At 35.5% G+C, this 17,515-nt stretch overlaps 1 protein-coding gene across 1 annotated transcript in view; it reads left to right on the top strand.

Annotated features, from left to right (window-relative positions):
• The window catches only part of LRP1B (LDL receptor related protein 1B), a 715,984-nt gene that overhangs the window by 324,774 nt on the left and 373,695 nt on the right, over positions 1-17,515 (top strand). The window contains exons 9-10 of the mRNA XM_088145133.1: positions 10,371-10,593; positions 13,924-14,095. Coding sequence (XP_088001259.1) covers positions 10,371-10,593; positions 13,924-14,095 — 395 coding nt within the window. The remainder of the gene's footprint in view (positions 1-10,370; positions 10,594-13,923; positions 14,096-17,515) is intronic.

Here is a 17,515-nt window from a genome sequence, read left to right as displayed (position 1 = left end):
TAAAACTTTGCAACCTTAAATATGTTTATTTGTTCTTGTTTCCAGTTGCTCTGGTTAAAGAAGTGACATTAATTAAATGTATTATTGCCACTTCTGCTGTAAAGCTTGATACATTCTTGTGTCCTTTTGTGATAGCTTTGAATTCCATTTTGTGACAAGTCTCTTACTGTAATTATCATCCAAAAAGAAGTCCAAAGTCCCTATGATAGGAAATCTGTTTACTTTCTGCAGTGCAATGATCTTAATCATTATATTGTGAAAAATTTCTTTCCCTAATTAGATGAAGAACAACAAATTGGAGGGATTTTTTAGTCTAGAGAAAAGTAAGGCAAGACATGGTAAATTAATAGGGGAATAGGGTTCATGCTTTCTTACTCCTTCCGATAGTCAATTCAAGAGATTAATGCCAACAGAACTTTGAGAACCAGGAAAGAGGATTCAAAATACCTGGCAGAAATTGAGGCCTTCAGAGGTACACTATTTCTTTTTAACACTAATTTTCCTCTATTACCCAACCTCTAATTAGCCACAGATTAAGGAGGACTTGGCTTCTAGCCATACAATGTTGAGTGTGTCTGTTTGGGGGAAAATATTTATGTATTAGTTTTGAGGCTGTCCAACTCATTCATGACTCTGAGTGGCTTACTAATAAAAAGAATACCAATACATACATAAAAGGTCACAAACGACCAGAAAAATATTACACCAGCTATAAACCAACTGTAACTAAAGAGGGTTCCACCATCACCCTATCCCAAGGCCTGAGAGAACAACCAGGTCTTTAACAATTTCCTAAATGTTATGAGGGTGGGAACCATACACCTTGGGTAGCACCTTGCTGGGAGTATATATTCTTGGTGTACAATCCCAGCATTCTTTGTTCACCCCTCCCAGGAGGATCCCACCACCATGATAAGACAGCGAGGTAAGACTTGTGGGTTTAACATATGAATAGAACATTTTAAAAATTATTATCAATATTGAAGAAATAATGAAGGTGTACCCAGCCTTTTTTTGATATAAACCTACTGGTGATTGAAATACTGAATCATTTTTTTGTGGATCACAGGACAAACGTGCAAATGTAGCTAAGGAGAATTGGTTCTACTTTGAATAAGCAAAATACTGATATAATCAGTATTTAACAAAGTGGGCACATATTTATATCACTGTAAGGGTGTAGTTATAATAGTACTGAATAACTTTATTAATTGTATATTCTTTTGAAAAAAAACTTTATTTATTTATGACTTATTAGCCACATTAACTGCTGAGGCAACTCTAGGCTATGTATTATTAATAATATAATTTTCTATTTTATTTATTTATTTATTTATATTTCAAATTGAGTCACTGCTTATCTCACTCAATGAGCAACTCTAGGCAGTTTATAATAAATAAGAATAGAAACCAATTAAAATACAATAAAAATAGTAATCAAAAATAAATAATATAATCCAAGGGACAGATGGTATAAATAAATTATCGATCTCTGGGAGCGTCTTAAGGGTGCTTACCACCCCCAGGGTTAGTTACCCCTCCTTGAGCCCCACACGAGCTGGAAGAGCCAGGTCTTCACCCCTTTCCAGAAGGCCAGGAGAGTGGGGGCCCACCTCACCTTTGGGGGAGAATGTTCCATAGCGTGGGAACAATGGCAAAGAAGTTATCCTGAACTTAAACTATCCTGAAAGTTAGAAATTTTACATATTTTAAAGTAAAATTTAAAATAAATAATTCTCAGAAATATATTTTCCCTTCCTCTTTTATTCAGAACAGATAGAAGTTTATGAAAACACAGCTGAATTAAACCAGGAACTGCTCAAGCTAATTACATTGCTTAAATTTAAACAGCCTTCATTTATGTTTAGAGAGAATAGCAGATTAAGTGAGAAACCGCTTTGGTAAAGCAAAGAAATATTTCAGGATTATGACCTATACTTAATCTCCTTCCAGCAAATAGAAGAAAAGTAGATTTATCTATTATAGGAAGAGAATACTAGGTTGTTATTTTGTTTCATTTATGCCTTTAGCCTCCAGCATCAGCTACACACCATGCTTTTGTGCAATTTGTTTGTTTTATTAGCTATCTGTGACAGTGGAATAGTAATTAGTACACTACAAGTGCAGAGACAGATAGGGGGTTGGAGGTAAAGCAGTGCAGTATTGCATACCCCCCCCCCCCAATTTTTATGAGTATAGCAGCAATCTAAAATGTGAGTTAATGTGAAACTAGATTATACAGAAGCGTTTGTTCATACAGATGGCAGAAAACACTGCTCTAATGCTATGACAACTTTGTCATCTACTATCAGAACTAAGGATTATAATTAAAAGAGAAGAGACCCACTAATACAGAATGGGAGAAATATTTTAACTTTGGAAGAATTCAAGGATATTTGGGAACAATGTATTCAGAAATTTCTTTTAAACTGTCTGCTACCATAAAAATGGGTTTAAAAGAGGACATAGGATAGAACTGAGAATCAGGCTGTTTTGGATTTGGATTTTAAAATGACAAGTTCCAAGAAGGATATGGAAAAAGATAACCCAAAAGGACCCACAAATAATAAATCAGAAGAATGACTTGGACAACTCTCTTATCTTGGACTTACAAAATAGATGTGTTATACGCATGAAGGAGTTCCTGAGAAAAGACAAAGAGAAAATGAAAAGAAATCGGCTTTTGAAACAGTATTTAAAGGGAATAAACATCAAGATTTTTAAAATTAAAAAGAAGGATTATAAAGTTGGTTTATTTGATCAAGGTTAAAATATATATTATGTTCTTTTTAGTAGCTCATAATGGGTTTTCCTTGACCAGGATTGAATGACCAGGCTTTAAAGATTTGTTTATAGATAAGATATGGGAAGAAGAGATTCCTTGAACTATTTTCAGAGAAATAGCTTCAGAGAAGCTATAGTGTCAGAAGTAAAGGAAAGGATTACAAAGTTGGCTATTTCATTAAGGTTAAAATATAAATGTTATTTCTGGTGTGTATTAAACTTGTGAATGAGTTTATGAGAGGAGACAAAGAGGAAATAGTAAGAAATTAACTTGTTGGATACTATTTAAAGGGATTAAAGATCAATATACTTAATATGTTGTTTCTGGTAGCTCTAAGTGGATTTTTTCTTGATCAAGTTCAAATCATCAGACTTTAAAGATTTGTTTATAGATATGAGATAAATATGGGAAGAAGAGATTTTTTGTTGTACTTTTAAAGAAAATGATAAGATATTGTTTTAAAGGAAAGAAAAAGGAATATGTAACTGATTTATTTGATTAAGGTTAAAATATATATGTTGTTATTTCTGGTAACTCTTAATGGACTTTTGCTAATTAGGACTGAATGATGGGGCTTTATAATTTCCTTATAGATAAGATGAGACATGGGAAGAAGTGATCTTTTCCTGTGATGGAATGGACTTATGAAGGCCAGGCTCAGGGAGATAAGCGTGTTCTTAGCTTCCAACGGGAGCATGGGAAGTTCAAGAAGATGAGGCTGGCACCTCCCTAAGGAATTCATGGTGTTGTGGCTGGCTGGCTGGCTTGGGAACTAGGGTTCAGTCTGGTGAGATTTCTGTCTTGAGGTTGAAGCTAATAAATGCAACAAAACTCTATTTGCATTGTCTCTTGGAGTTCTTTGGGCTGAACCTGACATCAGTCTCACCAGACTAAACCCTAGTTCCCAAGCCAGCCAGCCAGCCACAACACCATGAATTCCTTAGGGAGGTGCCAGCCTCATCTACTTGAACTTCCCATGCTCCTGTTGGGGGCTAAGAACACGCTTATCTCCCTGAGCCTGGCCTTCATAAGTCCATTCCATCACATTTCCTGAATGTTAGAGAAGGTGATAAGTTACTGAAATTGTTTGTAGTTCTCTTAATGAAGGAGGGAGGCATTTCTTTATTTTATATATCCTTTTTTAATATAAGTAAATCCCTCTCTCACTCCTATGTGTGGTATGTGTCTTCCTCAATCTTGTGTTCTCTGCCAGAGGCCTGGGAGTTTGAGGGTTCTGCACAGCATCTTAGCTATTCCTAGCACTGCACTGTTCTGGACAGAGAGCTCTGATGTCATTCCTGGGATTCCAAGACAAGAGAACCTGGAATATACAGTACTGTGCAAAAGTTTTAGGCAGGTGTGAAAAAATGCTGTAAAGTAAGAATGCTTTCAAAATTATATATTGTAATTGTTTATGTTTATCAATTTACAAAATGCAAAATGAGCGAACAGAAGAGAAACCCAAATCAAATCCATATTTGGTGTGACTACCCTTTGGCTTCAAACCAGCATCAATTCTTACACTTGCACACTTTGTACACTTGCACAAAGTCAGGGATCTTGTAGGATTAGAGTCAGGTGTATGATTAACCAATTATACCAAGCAGGTGCTAATGATCATCAATTTCATATGTAGGTTGAAACACAGTCATTAACTGAAACAGAAACAGCTGTGTGGGAGGCTTAAAACTGGGTGAGGATCAGCCAAACTCTGCTATTAAGGTGAGGTTGTGGAAGACAGTTTCATGTCACAGGTCATACACCATGGCAAGACTGAGCACAGCAACGAGACACAAGGTAGTTATACTGCATCGGCAAGGTCTCTCCCAGGCAAACATTTCAAAGCCGACTAGGGTTTCAAGATGTGCTTTTCAAGCTCTTTTGAAGAAGCACAAAGAAATGGGCAGCGCTGAGGACTGTAGACACAGTGGTCGGACAAGGAAACTTAATGCAGCAGATGAAAGACACATCATGCTTACTTCCCTTCAACATTGGAAGATGTCCAGCAGTGCCATCAGCACTGGCAGAAACCAGTGGGACCCAGGTACACCCATCTAGTGTCTGGAGAAGTCTGGCCAGAAGTGGTCTTCATGGAAGAAGTGCAGCCAAAAAGCCATATGTCCAATGTGGAAACAAGGCTAAGCGACTCAACTATGCACAAAAACATAGGAACTGGGGTGCAGAAAAATGGCAGCAGGTGCTCTGGACTGATGAGTCAAAATCTGAAAGATTTGGCTGTAGCAGGAGGCAGTTTGTTCACTGAAGGGCTGGAAAGTGGTACAATAATGAGTGTCTGCAGGCAACAATGAAGCATGGTAGATGTTCCTTGCAAGTTGGGGCTGCATTTCTGCAAACGGAGTTGGGGATTTGGTCAAGATCAACGGTGTCCTCAATGCTGAGAAATACAGGCAGATACTTATCCATCATGCCATACCATCAGGGAGGTGTGGGATTGGCCCCAGATTTATTCTGCAGCAGGACAATGACCCCAAACATACAGCCAATGTCATTAAGAACTCTCTTCCGCATAAAGAAGAACATGGAGTCCTGGAAGTGAGGGTTTGGCCCCCACAGAGCCCTCATCTCAACATCATCAAGTCTGTCTGGGATTACATGAAGAGACAGAAGGATCTGAGGCAACCTACATCCACAGGAGATCTGTGGTTAGTTCTCCAAGATGTCTGGAACAACCTACCTGCCGAGTTCCTTCGAAAACTGTGTGCAAGTGTACTTGGAAGAATTGATGCTGTTTTGAAGGGAAAGGGTGGTCACACCAAATATTGATTTGATTTACATTTTACTTCTGTTTGCTCACTTTGCATTTTGTAAATTGATAAATATAAACAATTACAATATATATTTTTGAAAGCATTCTTATTTTACAGCATTTTTTCACACCTGCCTAAAACTTTTGCACAGTACTGCATGTGTGTATGTGTGTGTATTTTTCTTTTTCTCTGTACTTTTTTTTTACTTTTTATATTTTTGTATGTTTGTATTAGTCTTTCATCTTTGACAGCTACTTACCTAACCTAAAGTTTCATACCCAACTTTAATAAAAATTATTATTAAAAAAAGAAAGAAGATGAAAGGGGCTGAGCAAGAAGCTTTCAGCAGTGTGTATGGATGAAGTGATTTGGTATGAGACTGAAATGGGGGCATGCTTTGGAGGATCTTAGAGGTGTGTTGCTTGGAGATGTAGATGTGCATGTCCTCTTTTATGCAGACTGTGCTGTGGTGTTGGCTGAGAAGCTAAATGATCTGCAACAAGTGTGAGATAGGTTGTATGATGCAGTGAAGTACATAGATCTGAAAATTAATGTATCAGTGACCAAGTTAGATGCATTTGGCAGGGAAAATGGAGTGAACAACTCCAAGTTATAAACAAATGTGAAAAACTAGAGCAAATAGATGTATTGATGTACTTTTAGAACTTACTCTAATAGAAGAGAATATCTGTAGCTCAGGGTTGAACTGTGGAGTCCTTGGTGCTCTCTGAGGTTGATGGTCTCTGAGAATGTTTATTAAAAGGGAAATAGGAGGAACCATTTCAAGACATACAAATACTAGCAAAAATGTAGTGGGTAGTAGTCTGCTTCAAGGAATGAATATTTATTAAAAAAAAGTAAAAATGTGTATAAAAATTATTGTGTATAAAATGGCTTGTTATATGGAAGTCAGTATATCAAAGTTGAATGCAGCTGAATGATTTCCTTAAATGTGCAGTAAAGAAAATAAAAGAAAGAAATAGAAATATAAGAAGGAAGAGTGAACAGGTTCAGAAGGCAGAGAACACTAAAACCATGGTGGTATGAGATCATGTGGCAAATTTAAGAACAAAAGGCAACTTATATATACACAATGTATTAGAGTATGGATGTGGTGGAGGTATGGGTGATTTAGAAGGACAGAAAATATGCAGAATGTACAGGATGATAGTGATATAAATTAGATTTAACTGTGTTTCCCTTTTAAACATTTCATTTCATGTCTTTAACTTCATTTACTTATTTCATTTTCTTTTTCTATGCTTTACATAACAGCAGTTACCTTGAAAGGGAATGGTGTCACCGTCATCGTCATCATCGTTTAATATTTATATATATATTCCTGGTTCTTATTTTTTGTTTTTTAAATAGGAGGTCTGAGCAGTGTACTTCATGCCTCTCCCTTGTTAACTTCACACAAGCAACTATTTGAATTATACTAGGCTGAGAGATTGTGAGTCCTGAATGTCATAGTTAAGTGGTTCAGGTTTCGTATCTTTCCCCAAAAGTGAGTAACTTTCTTGTACCCTTTGGTACATGGTAGAAAAAAAGGTAAAAAACTATATAAAGTTTTGGCATTGGTTTGGAGGAGACTGGATAATATTATGTTTGGGGGAGGGGGGCTGCATAATTTTGTGTAGGGGACATGGCATTCATCCACTTTTGGGGAAGATACAATCCCTTCCCCCACAATAATATGAAAACAATGATGCTTTCATAATGGATTACAGCGTCACACTGTTTATCGTAATATAAGGAATATGTATTCTCAGTACAATACTCAAGGTAATACTTCAAGAAAGAAAACATGTGTTGGGTGAATTTTAGATCAGTAGTTCAGCTTATTCAAAGGCAAAGCTCATTGGGATTAACTGATTTGCTCCTAAATATTTAGGTATGGAATTGCATACATTTAGTTGATGTAATTGTATGCATACATTGCTTCTAGAAATAGGGAAAACTGAAAGTTTAATTAAATCACTTGAAAAAAGAGTAGCCTTAGATAAATTCACTTTGAATTATTTACTTACTTACTTATTTACTTATTTATTTATTTATATATACTATATCTCCAGACTCCCAAAAGACTCTCAGAGGTTTACAATATAACCAAATAAAATCAATTAAATCAGAATATAGCACTGAACATTATAACTATCAGTCCAGTTTGGCATCTGTTATCCAAAGCAATTCTGGCAATTAAAATTAAAGCTTTACAGAAAAACTCTGCTTCACCACCTTCCAAAACACCACTGGGGAAGGCGTTGTCCTAATTTCTGGAGGCAGGCTATTCCACAGGAATGGAGCCATGACAAAAACCTTGTCTTTTGCCTCCCCCAAGCCAAATCTCATGTAAGGGGGGACCCTACATTTCTGTACTGTGGGATAGTGGACCATAAGGGTCAGTTTTACTCGAAGAAGGCAGTCCTGGAGGTTCCTGGGTATTGAGCCACAAATAGCTTTATACATTAAAACCAGCACTTTGAGTTGTCCTGAGAAGCTCATTGGAAGCCAGTGCAGTGCCCACAAAATTGGTGTTATATGGTTGTAAAGGCTCTCATCTGCCAGGAGGGCCACTACATGTTGCACTAATATTAGTTTCCAGGTACTTCAAAGGCAGCCCCATGTATAACGCACAACAGACACAGGCACAGACTAAAACTAAATACAGAGTAAAAGGAAACAAAGAGCCCCAGTAAATGAAAACACAAGTATAAGCTCTTTAAAGTCCTGGCAGAATAAATTTATTGAAAGTAGGAGGAGAAGGGGCCAAAGTTAACTTTCAAGAATGTACATTCCACAACCTGGAACTGGTAGAAGAGAGTCCTCTTTCCCACACCATATAAATGGATGGACCTCTCAGCAGCTTTCCTCAGAAGGGTTTCATTTCTGTGTGGCTATAGATTGCAAGGGAAGAGAAGAAAATATTGCCTGGCTTTCTGATTAATTCTGCTCTCATGAGTGAGTGAAATCCAGAGAATAGTCTGTGTCAGAGAATTGCCTGACCGTAAATATAATGATATACTCTCTAACTTAGAGTATATCTTTAGAGAGCCAGTTTGGTCTCGTGGTGAAGGCACCAGGCTAGAGTCCAGGAGATGGTGAGTTGCAGTCCCACCTTAGGCATGAAAAACCAGCTGGGTGACTTTGGGCCCATCCCTCTCCCTCAGCCCAGGTATGTGAGCCACCTTGAGTTATTTATAAAAGTAATAAAGGCGGGATAAAAAAATCTTTTTTAAAAAAAAAAAACCTGATATAGCAGTAGATAAAAATGTTTAGATTTATCATGCCATTAATGGGTAACACAGTGGCTGTAGCATAATTGGCTTAGAGTAATGTTTTATATATAAACCACAGCTTATGCTTAGCATGTTTTAGGAATTCAGCAAATTGTTTAATGGACAACGCCATAGTTAAAGTTATGCACGGCTTAGTGTGATGGATAAACCCAGCCACTACTTAGAGTGGCCAAATCTTGCACATTTGTACATTGCTTTCTTGCTTTCTCTGTCCTACACACAAACAGACACACAAACAACTTGAATAATAACCAACAGTCTTTTTCTTCTAATGCTAGTATTTTTACTAAGTGTAGAAAATAATCCCATTAGTTTTCTAAGCAATATTAAAACATTTAGCCTCCAGAAATCAGATGGTCCCCCCCCCCCCAGCACTAAAGCCATAGTGGGATGGGCTTCCATTTACTAACGTAATTTAATCTCATGGGAAAGTAATCTTGTTAAAATATTGTCAGGTTAATTGAAATTGATTTGTGATTTACTAAACATAGTATTTGCTAATCAAATATCAGGCTTAGAAGCTTTGGAAGTTTGATAGATTCCTATTAGTTTTACACTAAGTGTAATCAGCAAGTCAAATATATGGACAAATAAATGCACTGGAACATTTTTTTCACTCTCTTTTAAAATGGATAACACTTATGTGTCAATAATTTACCTTCCATGAGATGATACACTTTGAGATAAAGGAGATAGTCATGAAGTCCAGATTACTTCTATGTGTTATTTGTCAATACCTCACATATGCTTTCCATCTGTTTAATTATTTCTCTAATGTGTTGCTCCAGACTATTGAAAACTATTTTCACACAAGCATACATGGATTATTATGTTCTGGATATCCTTGATGTAAAGGGGGGGGAGGCATTTAACATGCTCCCCTCACCCATCCTGGTCTGAAATATGCTTTTCTGTATATGTAACTACAACATTACTTCCTTCTGCTATGAATACCATTGTTTGTTTTCTTTATTCTTTATCATTATTACCTGGGTTTATTACTTCTACTGCTTTGGTTTATACATAGAAGTTTTCCTTAGAGTTATCAGAGAGACGGAGATGGAAGTACATGGTTAGAGGTTCAGATTCCTGTTTCATATGTCAAGGAATACTTATTTTTTCACTATTTATTTTTTCAGTATTTTAATAAAATCTAACAACTCAGGGTGGACATAAGGGTGAATAGTGCCATTTTTAGTTAACCAGCTTTATTTTTTAAAAAATAGTTTTATAATTTATGAGCTACAAATTTTTAAAAACAATGAAGTAGCATCTTAAATACTAGCACATGTACTATTATATAAACTTAAAGCATGATATGTTCATTAGTGTTTAGGTGTCATAAGATTTTTCTTTATGGTTTTCTACAGTAAACTGAGAATGATTTTCTTATGGATGCTAATGTGTATAAATATTAATATAAGCAAAAGACAGAACTTTTCTGTTACAGACTGCATTTTATGTCCCTGCTATTAAAGGTGTATAATTTTTAAAAATGTCTGACATTTCTCTCTACAGAAAGCTCTTCTTTACAGACTATGGAAACGTTGCTAAAATTGAGAGATGTGATATGGATGGCATGAACAGAACAAGGATAGTAATATCTAAAATAGAGCAACCCACTGCTCTTACACTTGACCTTGTCAGCAAATACGTTTACTGGATAGATGTTTATCTTGACTCTGTAGGAGTGGTTGACTACCAAGGACGTAACAGGCAAACTATAATTGAAGGCCAACTAGTAAGTACCATGTTTATTTATAATTATATATATACACTAACATATACATTACACATAAATACATACATGTTCACATAGTAATAGTTTTAGCCACATTATTTGTGGCATAACATCACAAGATTTTTTTTTTAATAATTCTTATATGAGCATTCAGTCAAGTTCATGGGTTAAATTTTATTTCCACTTGTTCCTGGCCATCGTGAATTTTTGTCTATCTACTGATCTTGCCTGTTAAACTCTGGTTGTGGTTTCAAGTTTGTGAAGGTGTATGAAGATCTAAATGGAGTTTACCATGACTACAAATAGTCCAGTAAATTAATATTAATAATGCACATTTTGGAACCATATCAAGAATACACAAATCTAAAATAGAATGCATTATTTATTTATTTATTTATTATTTTATCTTGCTTTTTCTGATATGGAAAAATCTTTCAAGGAAATTCCAAAAGAAACATTTTGAAAAAGAATCAAGTCAAATTGATAATGAGATTTCTTTTTCTGTATTGTGTTATATTCAAAATAGCAGACTGTTGCTTATATTCAAGAAGGACAGGGTCAATCAGCACATGGCCAAGCATGCTTATGAAAAGGGCTTCACTCACCTTCTATTTTCTCTCTGTTAGGGCCCAGCATTTGAATAAATTAGAATAGATTCAGATAAGAGAAGCAAAGATGACCAGGAGATTAGAAACTTAGTTATTTGAAGAAAGATAAAGGCAGTTGGATATAATTATACTTGGAAAGAGATTATTGGTGATTGGTAGCACTTTCCAAGTTCCTGAAGAATTGTCAGATAGAAGAAAATCACATCTAATAGATAACTGTCTGAGTGTAAAGGCCAAAATACTGTTTTTAAATTAACAGGAACACAATTTTCAATTGAATATCAGGGAAATTAGTTACCTCCTGTTTGGATTACTGCAACACACTCTACATGGGACTGTCCTTGAAGACCATCTGGAAGCTGCAACTGCTCCAGAATGCAGCAGCTTGTGAGGTTTTGGGTGCCCCACAATTCACTTAAGTAACATTGCTGCTGCATGAACTGCACTAGCTCCCAGTTGTTTTCTGGGTGCGATCAAAGGTACTGGTTATCACCTTTAAAGCCAACACGGCACAGGGCCAGGTTACCTGTGGGACTGCCTCTCCCTGAATGTATCTGCCCGTCCTACTAGGTTAGATAGGGTGGGCCTGCTCCAGGTCCCCTACCTTAAATCCTAGCATTGGACTAGGATGGAGGTTGAGCTGCAAGGAAGACCGGTCTGGCACCTGTGGGGAAGGATACTTTTCTTTTTAACTAAGCTTTTTATGGATTGTTGTGAGCCACCTGGAATCATCATATGAGGTAGGCAGCCATATAAGTCATGTAAATAAATAAATATTATGAAATAAATAAAGTGTTGCTAACACTAAAAGTCCTTTGACAATGGAAGCCATTGTGGAAGGAGTAGATGAACACTGGAATACTAGACAGTCAAGGATGATTTAAATGGAATAACTGTATTAAACACCTGTAAGATTTTGTGTTTGGAATACTTCTATCCACAAGATTAAATTGAACAAATAGCTGGACCCTGAACAGCTTTTATTGCCCATCAGACATGCATACACATGCAACATGGCACTCCTTTTTGGTGTAAGTAAGATTACGAATGTGCAGGAAAGGAGTAAGAAATAGTAAACAATAATCCTGGCACCCACCAGAGCTATCCACCAGTATTTTATCTTGTTTTTCAACATCTCATTTGCTCTTTTTTGAGGATTTGATCAACTTTATCCAACCCCAACTTTTTTCTTTCAACTTTCTTTCCACCTGTTTATGTTTTCTTCATCTATTTGTTTTGCAATTTGATTGTCATCCAGTTTCTCTATATGACCAAATCTTGAAATCATACTTTTTTCATTTTGATCATTCGCAGTTCTATCAGATCCACGTTCATCCATTACCCACTAATTCTTGATCTTATCTTTTCTTGTTTTACTACATACACTTCTTAAGTAATTAATTCCAACTGCACTTAACTTCCTTTTATGTTTCTCCTGTTATACCCAGTTCTCACTTCATATAAGCAGAATAGGCAAAAGTGCTTTACACGGCCATTTTTGGTTCTTTCTACATTCATTCCTTGCAAGATACTAAATACAATTCACTATCTTTCTACAAACATTTCCATATCTGAAAACTTCACCCATTTCCCCATCTTCAGTAAAGTTCTACCAGAGTAAACAAATTCATCTATTAGCTCTATTTTTTATTAGTTTATACATCTATGTTTAACTTGCAACTGTTCATTCTTTTTTCCCCTGTCAAACAGCGACCTTGGTCTTTCATAAAATCATGATTAGATCTCTGTGATTCATTGCGTCATACAATCTATCTCACATTCACTGCAGATCATTTAGGTTTTCAGCCAACAACACAACATTGTCTGCATACAAAAGTACTTGGGCATTCACATCTCCCAAGCAGCGCACCTCTAAAATCCCCATACAGAAATATACCCTTATCCATATCCCCAACCCACACAACTCTAACATCACCACAAGCATTTCTTACACATTTGTTCATAAATATATTTTAAAGAAGGGGGACAATACACAGCCTTATTTTACTTTCTGCTCAATACTGACAATACTGACTAAGCATTCCATTTACTTCCATTGTATACTAGGAGTAGCCATTTAGCAACTGAGCTTCAACATCATAGTCACACAAAAGATTCCACAATTTAAGTCTATTCACCTTAGCATGCTCTTTTTATAAACCACTAGATATAGAATAAACTTCCATTCTTATATTCATACAGTTCTCAGTGATCTGCTCAAGAACACACATCCAATCTGCATATCCCTAAGTGGCATAAAATTGTACAGTAATTCTCAAATTTAGCTCACTGCCACCCCTATATCCTTTCAGTCAGAACACTGCCACTTTCTCAGCACTTTTAACAACATAATTGTCAGATTGTCATCCTCACAGTCTGAACTGGAAACACTTAATGCAAAGAATGAGAATCCAAATATTCTGGCTAGTAGTATTTATTAGAAATACGGCAAATGTTATTTCTAATTCTAAAGCTTCTTAAAATAAATGTATATTGTTCAAATGAAAAGAAAGCAAGATCTCTTTCTGCTTTCTGTCTTAATGGGTTTCTCATTAACTAATACTCATTTCCTAGTTATGACTCCCATGATTGATCTCTGCGTATAGCCTTGCATCACCATTTGAATAAAATAAATTGTGATAAAATTGAATAATTATATAAGTATCTATATATATCTATATATATCTATATATATCTATATATATGTATATTTTGCTCTCAGGTGACTCAGCTATATGGGTTAGCAGTATTTGAAGACTATTTGTATGCAACAAATTCAGACAACTTCAGTGTTATACAAATTAACAGATTTAATAGCAGAGATACAAAGTTTTTAATGAGATTTGAAAATGCTAAAGATATCCTTGTTTACCACAAGAGAATACAGCCAACAGGTAAGCATCCAGATATCTTAATTGTAATCTTTTAATGCCCTACTTGTTATTTAAGATTAGAATGTTAATCTTGGGTTTAATGAAGTTAATCACATTTGCTCTTCAGTGTAGATATGTATTTTTTCAGGGTTAAGGAAAGGATTAAATTATGATGTTTTATCTCATTTTATATTCATAATATTATATATGTCTTGGTTACTAAATGGGTAAATTACGGATTTTTTCAGTTCTTCAACAAGCTTGTAACTTCATGTGCTTACACACATTGTAATTGAAATATAGATTTGGGTTTCAAACTAGATTATTAACTATTATTATTATTGTTGTATTTCTGAATGCAATTTATATAGGAATTCTTTAAAAGAAGATATTTTGAAGTTTCTCAGGATTTTGTGAGAAAGTAAATAATGGGGCCTTCTTCACCTATTTTTTTAAGAATACTAACATTAAAAAAAGTTAAAGAAAAATATCACAGATTTCAGCTAACAGTGTTACGAGTGATTTTGCATGACAGTTTTTGTACCAAGAAGTATGTATACAGCACAGAACTCACCTACATTTTTTCTTTAATAATTTTGATTTCCATTAGGCTACTACTATATAATTTGATATTACTTATATTTTAGTCCAGCTAAAGTAGCATGGGGCAAATCCATTAATAAGTATAATATTCACATTAATATACACAATGAGATGACTGAGCCAAAGTCACTTCATAGTAGAATACCCATACTAGTTGAAAATAAATTTTACAGAATGAAATTAACAGCAACAATGAGGTTAATGAGGAATTTATCTTTAAATAGCGGTTACAAGTTATCTTTTCTGTTGTTACAAGTTTGTAAATGTAGCATGTTGCTAAGCGTAAATGTACGGCTTTTCAAAAATTACCTCCTTAATGGCTACTAGAACTTTTTACTCCTGCCTTGCTCACCATCAGTGCTCAATGACTGAGCAGAGATGGGGGAAATGCCAGAGTACAGATAAATTGTACCGATCATAAAGAAGTGGAGAATAAGTGTACCATTATTTTCTGTGACACATTTATTATACCTTACTAACCTTGGAAGGGCTCTATGTTGTGCAACTTTCAATATGCAAAGAAATGCAAAAACAAAGAATTGCTGTGAATAATTAGATGTGAATAATTGCACAAATAAGAATTATGAATGACTTGTAGTTAGGCCATTTATATAGAGCTGTTTCCTTCCAAAGCATTACATTATCCAATTAGAGAAAAAGCAAGTGACCAAGTGATAAATATACACACATGTACATATATAAAGTCTTAGTGAGTGGGTGTGCACTGGAAGAATATTCATAAATCCCATAGTTCAGATCTCAGCCCTCAGATGTCAACTGTGAGAATACTGTTAAAAAAATATAGTTCTGCAAGCTGACCTTCTGCTTCTCTCTCTGAAAGCTGTGTTTACGACATACTATTATATGTCCTTTGCCATCATGTTGTTTCTTTTCATGCCCTTTGCTATACGTAGATGTTTTTATCTGGAAAGGATCTTTTGTTATTCATTACACCACAGGCTATCGTGCTGCTTGGGTATACATAATTTATCTTTTTAAAGATAGAAACCTTGTGGACTATGTCATTTGTTGAAATGCAACAAGTCCACAGAGAAAGAAATATATATTACAGAGCTGTGCAAAAAAAGGAGATTCCTAAAGGCTGTTAGTATTCCCCCTCCAAGCACTAAAGTATCTGTGTCCTTTTGAAGATTGACATCACTGTTTCAAAGGCTAACCTGGTTGTCAGCCCAAGCAAGTGGATGTGTGGGCAGCACTTTGGTTGGAAATGCTAGCCAAACACCTATGCATGGACACCCAGTTTGGGACAATCTTCAAAGCCACCATGTGAGCCTCCCAAAGGAAGCAGAGGAAAAACTAAGTTACTAGAAGATGCGTTCTACTTTTGTTAGTGCATTCCAACAGCAGCTCTTTTGGCATTGCTGGAATAAATGCTCATCTTATCAATGAAGACAGACACCTGTGCAGAAACAAATTTCTACAGTATATGTGCATCTAATTGGAGCTTCCTAGATACAGCTTTTGATTATTACAGCTGGATGAAGACTACTGATTACTGAAGGCAATAGTTGTAATGGTGAAATTATTACATTAGATAGTTTACATTATACACTACACATTATAGAACAGATTACATTATAATCTATTTGGTCTTTCAGAATTCCCGGAAAATATATTGCTACTCGTTGTTCTGCGTTTTACATACCTCACCCCTAACCCCAAAAAGCTATACATTTTTTCTTTAGCTTTACTTTATTATTTGTATTTTGGATTATATCAAGGAAAATTGTAAATAATATTTTCCACTTTTTTTTTCTGTTTGAATACTTTCAGATGATTTTTATAGAACAAGACTGATGTTTTATACAACAGAACATTAGTCTTGTTGTATAAAACTCTTTCCAAGTTTTTCATAGAGGAAAAATATGAGGAAGTTGCATTCCAGATGAATAGGACTAGTATATTTTTAGATGTGGTACTGGAATACCTGGTAATAGTTTGGAATAATGAAGCTACTGCCTGGTGGTACAACATTCTATTCAAAATATTAGTACATTCCCCTTAATGTGTACTTTTTGTCTCCTCTTCTCTTTTTGTAGCTCTGATTAGATAGCAAGACTTAAAATTGTTATATGTGAAATGCAAATTATATGCTTCCCTGAGGATGCTGTTTTCTCTGTTTTTTCCTAAGGGGGGGGCAATTTTCTTTCTGCAGTCTCCCATTCCATAGGTCCTAAACATACAGTACATTTCTTGATTCATATTTTGAGGACACAGGGCACCTGCAAAAGACAGTGGAGGAAAAAAATCTAGTGGCGTAATTAGAAGTTCATTTAACATTGCATCTAGAATTTAGAGACATTATGAAACATTTGGCCAGTATTATTTCACTTTTATTATATTTTGATTGGGGAGGCCAAGATTTGAATGAAAATATGAGAAAAGACATACACTGACCTTGCCTGTTTCAAAATGAATCATTTTTGAGTGACAGGGCACGTGCAAATGCATACTCACATAGACATGGTTTCTTGGCCCCTCTGGGGATCCCTAAGCCCACAATCCCAAAATCCTTATGTACTGTTCCCCATCTCTCAAGGAGAACCTGTTTGTATATACTATGGCTACATTCCTTTCAGAATGAGAGTTACTGATTCAGTAAGAATGCAAAGTCTTTATTATGTATATATGATTAAAGAATTAAAAAGATGCCAAGAAAACAGTAAGAGAAAAGGAATCACAGCATCAAAGGATACAAATATTGCTCACATAGAAATAAAGAAGAATAGAGCAATACAGAGGGTCATTGATGAGCTACTAATTTGTGATCCTATTATCTCTCTAGTCCTGACCTTAGGAAGCAATAAATCAAAACGT

This window comes from Python bivittatus, unplaced genomic scaffold, assembly GCF_059951505.1.
Source record: "Python bivittatus isolate LINGU-HERP-01145 unplaced genomic scaffold, Pbiv_v1 ctg000480_np1212, whole genome shotgun sequence".
Taxonomy (NCBI): Eukaryota; Metazoa; Chordata; class Lepidosauria; order Squamata; family Pythonidae; genus Python; species Python bivittatus.
Note: the sequence above shows the minus strand (reverse complement) of the source record. Positions and strands in the feature narration are given on the sequence as shown.